Source organism: Odontomachus brunneus, unplaced genomic scaffold, assembly GCF_010583005.1.
Source record: "Odontomachus brunneus isolate Ranch 3 - 2012 unplaced genomic scaffold, Obru_v1 Obru_scaffold_157, whole genome shotgun sequence".
Taxonomy (NCBI): Eukaryota; Metazoa; Arthropoda; class Insecta; order Hymenoptera; family Formicidae; genus Odontomachus; species Odontomachus brunneus.
This window is the reverse complement of record NW_022639607.1, coordinates 64895-72212: the sequence shown is the minus strand read 5'-3', so window position 1 is coordinate 72212 and position 7318 is coordinate 64895. Positions and strand designations below refer to the sequence as shown.

Below are 7318 nucleotides of genomic sequence, written 5' to 3'. Positions count from 1 at the left end.
TCGACCGTCGCGCCGCGGCGATAGGTCGAGCGCGTCTCGATCGCTCGCCGCCGCGGCGCGACTATCGATCGCTCGTTGCGTCGCCTCGAGCATCTCGCGCGATCCTCTCGCGTATCGCTGCGATGGACGGCGTAGTGCTGCGTGCGGCGTACTGCAGCCTGCGAGCGGACGAATCTTCACGCTGAGAGGGAGAGAGCGGCTGGTGCGTACGCGGAAACGCGGATCTCTCGCCGCCACCTCGCGACGGACTTCTCGGCGAAGCGGAGCGGAGCGAAGTCGGTCGCGATCGCTCCGCGACGGTCGTTCGCTCGCTCGATCGGACGGACGGATGGACGGATGGTCGGTGGGTCTCGGTTAGTCGGGAACCGTGAGTGAGTGCGAGTAACCGGGACTCGCAGTGGTGAACCCTGCCTCGTGTGCTCCCCTGGTGTGGTGTCGGGCCTGTGGGTATCGCGCTCGCGGTGTGTGCTCCGTTCATCGACGCGGCGCCGGGACATACCTCGACGGCTGTCAACGAACGCGACCGGATACACTCGAGGAGGAGCTCGTTTGTCGCGAGGCCTCGTCGCGGGGACTTGCAGCGCGAGTGGGACGGAGAGACGGAGCAAGAAGAAGAGAGACAGAGAGAGAGAGAGAAAAAGAGAGAGAGAAGGATCGCGACAAGGGGCGAGGAGCCATTCTCCGGAGAGGAGCCAGCAGAAGCGAGAAGGTATGCCTCTTCGACGGGATTCAGAGCTATATTTGTAGTCGTTCTTCGGGGGACCTTCGTAGTCCCTCGGCTCCTTATTCATACACGCGAACCCATGTACAGATACACACATGCGTGCAATGGCGCATCTGTACGTGCGTGTGTGTTGCACACTCGCGCAAGCAGACACGCATAAAGAGGATCCCCGAGGAACGACTGTGTGAAGTTCGTCGAGCGAACGTTACCGAGGTGGTAAGTCTTGTTCGAATTCTTTTCAATTGGCGGAGCTAACTTCACGGAGGTTGCGTGAGCAGTGTGTCCAGTATCCGTTCGAGCACGATGGCGACGTCGGTCGATCGGCAGTGTGTTTCGATCATATCGCGCGCGCAAACGTCCGCCGCCTCTCGCTCTCGACTCGTCTCGTCTTATCGCTGCCGTTGTCCGGTTGTTCCTCGCGAAGGTGAAGATCGATACGGCCGCGTCGTGCCCTCGAGAGAGCGCGAGAGGAGAGGCTCGCGCGCGTCTCCGCTCGTTGGCCGACCAAAATAGCGGACGAGTCCTCTCTCGCGGCGCGGTGTCCTTTGGTCGCGTTTCGTCCGGTGTGCACACGTTATTTCGCGCTGTGTGACAAGTCGCGGGCGGCGCTAGACGCGAGCGTCTCAGCAGTGGGGGACGGCGGGGGCACGTTCGATCGTCAGAACGTCTCGTGTCGCCGGCAGGATCATACAGCGCGTACCCTCCGGGTCGATTCTACGCGATCGCGACGCACGCTGTGAAGTTCGCCCGAGACATCTTCGTTATTTCACGCGCGCCGCACTGTGGACACTCCCGTCTGGCCGTGGCCAGGTAACCTGTTTTCGCTGGTTTTGAGGTTAGTTTCGAGGCTTCACCTCGCGTCACTGCAGTTGATATCTCGCTGACGTAATCGCCGTGGTGGAGTTCACGAGTAACGAGATCGCTTCTGACGAAAATGTCGGAGATTCGTATATCGCGCGGTTTTTGAGACGTTTTTACTCGACGGTGTGCATTTACTGACCTCGCGTAATCTCGTTACTTCGCAAAACGTGTCACTGGTGTGGGGCCTGCAACGGAACCCCATTGTAGTGAGTTAAGTGGATTTACGTTGTGTATGATTTAACGTCGTGAAACGATCCTTTCGCGTGTGTAGTCGTGATTTAAATGCGCGTGTCTAGAGGTTAATCTTACCGGACGGGATTCTACTCTTTTGTACATCACGAGGATCGTGTATAAGATTAGTTGTGTTTCTCTCGTGGTACTCGCGGGATTCTACGACAGAGCTGAATTTGAACGTTTCACGTGGAATTGAATCGATGGTCTGTCGATTTCAGTCTTGCTTGATTGACCCAAATTAATCGTCCCGATTTAATGGCGAGAAGGGAAGGGTGGGGGAAGGACAGTGACGCGTTTTGTACTCGGTGACTGTTTATCCTCGGGGCTTTGTCACCGGGATTCTTTACGGCTTAACGTAGCAGTTAGACATAGTCAGGCGACACGCCAGCGCACGTGTCCGTGGAGAAACGTTCCACATTTGCCAACAAGTTTCTAGGAGTGTATCTTTCATATCTCGTGTCTCGTTTGTCGTTGCAGGAGGAGACCGTCAGGGCGACGACGTCGCGACGGAGGGAATACGTGTGCAGCAGTTGCAGTGTGCAGTGTGAGTGTTTGTTGTGTCTGTGTGGGGGAAAGTGCGTGCGCGAGAGCAAGGATAAGTTGAAGGGTGTAAGACGACGCAGCCAACGTCCCGTAAAACGAGATTACGCACATGTGCAGGAGTGATAATTCTCTCGGGATTCGTCAAACATCCAACACGGAATACGAGTGTGAGAGAGATCGCGAGTGGAGAGAAGCTCGGTTCTCGGAAACAGCATAACGAAACCGACCCGAGGACAAGCGGAGGAAGCGGGCATCGGCTTCGTGCGAGCTTGCGTCTCGGCTATGACGAGGACAAGGAGTCACGTGGATCGATTGTCGTTGATTGAAGCGGATGCCGGCGCGATCGTCAGTACCATCTCGTTGAATGTGGAACACGATCTCGCGGCTCTTCGCTAAGGGCAAGACCGCGGTGCAAGAGACCGCGCCGTCGTTGCCGCCTTCGCCAACTACGACAAGGACGGCGAAGGACGAACAGCAGCAACAGCGACAGCAGCAGCAGCAGGAGTTGGTGTGCAACGGCGGCGTCGCCGACGACGACGACGCGCCCGCCGGTACGGCCGTCCATGTGTTCTACGACGCGACGATGGATCGCGGCGCGAGTGCAGACGATCGACGCAGGCCTGCCGCCGCCGGCGGGGCGGCATCAACAGCCGACCAGCAGCAGCAGTCCGGCGGAGGCGACTCCGAGCACTTCCCCGACGCCTACGACTCCCGTCAAGTAAGTCACGCTTTTGTGATTTTCTTCTTGCTCCTCGCAGAGCATGCTTAGGGAACGCCGACGAGCACATCGAGGCGTCGAACGAAACATTAGACCTGTTCTTTTCAATTCAACGTCAACCAGGTACTTTGTTCCTTTCACGTCAACCTTAGGTTAGGTTGCACATTTATTTCAGTTTAAAGGCAAAAAGTGCAGCCTATACTAAGGAAAGGATGAAACTTGAAACTTCATTTGTGGAATATAAATTTTATCTTTCTGAGGAGCATAATTTATTCTTTTGTGAGATAAAATTCATTTCTGTAAAGTAAACTTTGTATCTCTCATGAATATATATTCAAGCATTTTTTCTCAGTGTAGTTAGAGAAGCGTAAGAAAGAAGTTTGTGTAGTAAAAGAAATGATTATTTATGGTATTATTTCTGAATGAAACGCGAGATTTTATATAAAATGTGCAATGAGTTAGGGAAGTTCTTTAGAAAAAAAAACAGATCTAATAGTGATGATGAAGTATTAACTCTTTTGCTACAATGAGTTATTAATCCTTTTGCTTGCAATGGAATGTTATCTCCACAATTAATAATAATTTAATTTAATAAAAACCTTTTTTGATATTCAGGGCATATCAGTTATCACTCTACTTATTACCATTGAGACAAACATGCCTCCCAAAAACTCCAGTGGGACATCAGTGTCCCGGCTCTACCCTTTTGACGCTAAATATAAAATTTTTAATTTTTTTGCTAAGACTATATTATATTGATATATTTAATAAAGTGAAATTAAAAAGAAATTATATTTTTTAAAAACAAAATTAGTAGCAAAAGGGTTAAAAAAAGTGGGGCGTTAGCGTCATATTTGTTCTTTCTTCATATTTAATGATTTTAACTAATTTATCAGTAGACACAGTCGATTATATCATTACTATACATTCTCTCACATAAGTAACTAAAAAATTTGGAAGTAAAAAATAATTTTAATATTTAATTGTTAAATTATGAGAGCTTTATGAACAATTTCTGAGAAAAATCCTGAGACAAGGTTAGAAACGCCGTACAATAGAAAAAAAACAGATCTAATACGAATCGAAGGATCCGGCGAGAAATAGTTTAGGATTAGATTCTTTTTTAGAATCTGCCGTTGTAGCGAATATCGAAATGTCTTTTTCCATCATAGAAAGATTTTTCAATAAGACATGTAGGGTAGGACGTTTCATTTGTAGTGTACGTCAAAGATATTTGCTACTACGTGTGCGTTCGTGAGGCACGTTGTAGAACGGCGACGCGAATGAGCGAATAAGCGAGCAAGAGAGAGAGAGAGATAGAGAGAATGAGAATGCCGTAAAGCTATTCCCGAGCTGTGACGCTATGACGAATATGGCGTTCGTTTCCTGTACACAAGGTTATTTATTGCACGATAAAACGCGCCGCGTATACCTGTATACATGGATGTGGACTACCGAACGCGGCCGACCCTTCTTTTGGTCTTCGTCTTCGGCGAAGAAATTCCCGCGAGAAATCGCATCGTGCGCCTTAATTGTCCCTTTAATTGCGCTGCTGATCTTGCACGAAGCCGCGGATCTTGGAACCGTGCTCTCTCGGGAGAGAAAGAAAGGCAGCGAAAGAGAAAGAAAAAGAGATCGACGATAGTAAGTGCATTGACGCAGATTTCTCGATGGCGATTGTGTTTAACGTCCACTTGGAATACGCGGCAAATTATTGTTTTTTTGCATTTCCTTGTCGGCTTAATTTCATCGTGTTCTTTACAGCTTCTCCGGGCGAGCAGAATCGATCGATGCATCCCGAATTTGCATCTTCATTTCGTTGACGCGCACTCATCCGGTTTGCATATATTGAGTTTGAGTTACTGTCATTTAACGTTATTTTTCGTCACACACCGTTAATCCCTCCGCGGGCGGTCCGCGCGCAAATCCGTACCAATGGACAATCGATATGTGAGAGCATGCTAGCGACCTCGTTATCGAGGATCACGTTTTGGCATATACCCAACGAGTGTATCGCTCGTCCGGATCAGCCGGAGAAATGTGTCTGTGAGAATGTGTATCGCCGAGAAAACGCCATCGAAGAGAGTGCATAAGCTATGTACTTGCGAATGCACGACCAACCCAAGTCAAGCCACTGCGAAAGAAAATACTTGAATATTTATGTATGGAATATATACAGTTTATATTTCTGTGGATAAACTGTATATCATATATATAAATTTTTAAGTATTTTCTTCTCAGTGTAGTAGATTTGCTTTTCTGAATTTTATCGATTCACTGAGAAAAATTCCTAGCGGTATCTCTACCTTTTTTATCTATTAATTTTTTAGTAACTTATATATAATAGGAGTTTTCACATTCAACGAGAGGTATCTCCTCTCTAGTCTCCTTATTTCTCTCTTTTTCTCGTCTTTTCAGCGCGAAGACACATTCATTTATCGCGCTACAGATTTATGCACCTGCGGATGAAACCCGTTGCGATCTCTGGATTCTGGAAAGCTAGGTCATTCGTATTGCGTGCAAGCTGCTTCATTCATGCTGTTCATTACTCGCTTATTTTCAAACGTCACGGACGTGACGGAGAGACCTCGCGATCCCGAACGATCGTGCCGAAAGTAAATGCATCGTCGTGGCGATTCACGGACGTGAATCGCTGCCGAGTGTGTATGTATGTATATATGTGTCGTAAAACGCGGTAGGAAAAGCGATCTTATCGTGCGTGTTCTCCAAGGGACTTCGTCTCGATCGTTTCCGTCGATTAATGTACTGGAAACTAAGCGCCTAATTTAAGGCGTGTCGTTCGGGCTCCTCCTTTTCTAGCAGAGCGGGCGATGCATTCCGCGCGTAACAAGCGGTGCAATTATCAAATGTGCATTCAGGCCTATGCAACGCGTGCGAGAGCAGCTGTACAATTAGCCGCCGTGATTTCTCGTGCATTACATGCTCCGATTTCTACGTCTTCGAAATTTCCACAAAAATACGGATTTGCTTCTCGGTGTCTCGCTGTCGCGTTCGATTTGCATTATAAAAAATTGTGTGTTCTTGTTCAGGACGATCCACATTCGTCCAGAAAAATATGTCATCTTTAGCAGAATCCCCTTATATATGGCCTCAAAGGGATTCTTCTAAAAGGGAAATATTCTGAGCACAATATTCTTAATTAGTTAGAGTATTCTTAATTAGTTACATTTCACTTTTAATCTACAGTAAAAGTCTTATCTTTAATAGACATTTTTTCTAGCAAAAGGCATTCTGTTTTAAGTAAACATATTCCTTTTGATTAAAAAAGGAAAAAGGAATAATATATCTAGAATTTGAGATTAATAGACCATTTTATTATTTTAAGAGGTAAGAGTCTTTCAATAAGAATTTTCGAATATGAGAGTGCAGGAAACAGCATTTTGCAAATAGAATTTTTTTTAGGTGATAGAATTTTTCCTTTTGTGTTTAGAATATTAAGATCATGCATATGAGGATTCTGCTAAAAATAAGATTGTATTTTTTTGGATGTTGAAATGTACACAATGCCTATAAATCAAATGGTCGAACGTTGGCCGATCATCTGATCGCGAGCGCGTTTGGGGACTAAAGGGTCAGATTGCCTGAAAATCGTGCTTATATTTTACAATTTTTTATGACGAATAAATATGCGAAAGTGTTATTTTGACGTGTATTTATACAACATATAAAGAGATGAAAAATATAATTTTGTTGATCAAATACTCAATATAAATGTATGGTACATGCAGTTAAAATATATTTTGTTTTTTTTTCAAGATCGTCATTTTGCAGTAATATCTTGACTCTCGGTGGTTCAATTAAGCTGAATTTCAGGTAGAACATTTCCGTAAGTTTGTTGTTATCGGGTGAACCACTATAATAGAAACTGAATAAAAGTTAACAAAATTACAAATATCTTAATGGAATATTATTAAAATTTTTAGTTCTTTTATAGTAAAAAAATTAATATTTTAAAATTAAATATTTTTACGAGTTTATCAGTGATATAAGTGATTACTGCAATCAAGATATTACTGCAAAATGACGACCTTGAAAAGAAAAACGAAATATATTTTAACTGCATGTACCATACATTTATATTGAGTATTTGATCATCAAAATTATATTTTTCATCTCTTTATATGTTGTATAAATATACGTCAAAATAACACTTTCGCATATTCATTCAGTTTGTCATAAAAAATTGTGAAAAAACAAACATGATTTTCAGACAATCT

At 45.2% G+C, this 7318-nt stretch overlaps 1 protein-coding gene across 11 annotated transcripts in view; it reads left to right on the top strand.

Annotated features, from left to right (window-relative positions):
• Window positions 1–68: 68 nt before the first annotated feature.
• Window positions 69–7318, top strand: part of LOC116850855 (patronin) — a 66450-nt gene continuing 59200 nt past the window's right edge. For 5 of the 11 annotated variants that reach the window (XM_032829610.1, XM_032829607.1, XM_032829608.1 and 2 more), the window contains exons 1-2: window positions 69–709; window positions 2297–3080. In XM_032829610.1, the coding sequence (XP_032685501.1) occupies window positions 2727–3080 (354 nt within the window). In that variant the 5' untranslated portion in view covers window positions 69–709; window positions 2297–2726. Of the gene's footprint in view, window positions 710–923; window positions 941–1145; window positions 1560–2296; window positions 3081–7318 lie in introns of those variants that run through there. The other 6 variants (XM_032829606.1, XM_032829598.1, XM_032829604.1 and 3 more) reach the window with 5 other exon arrangements.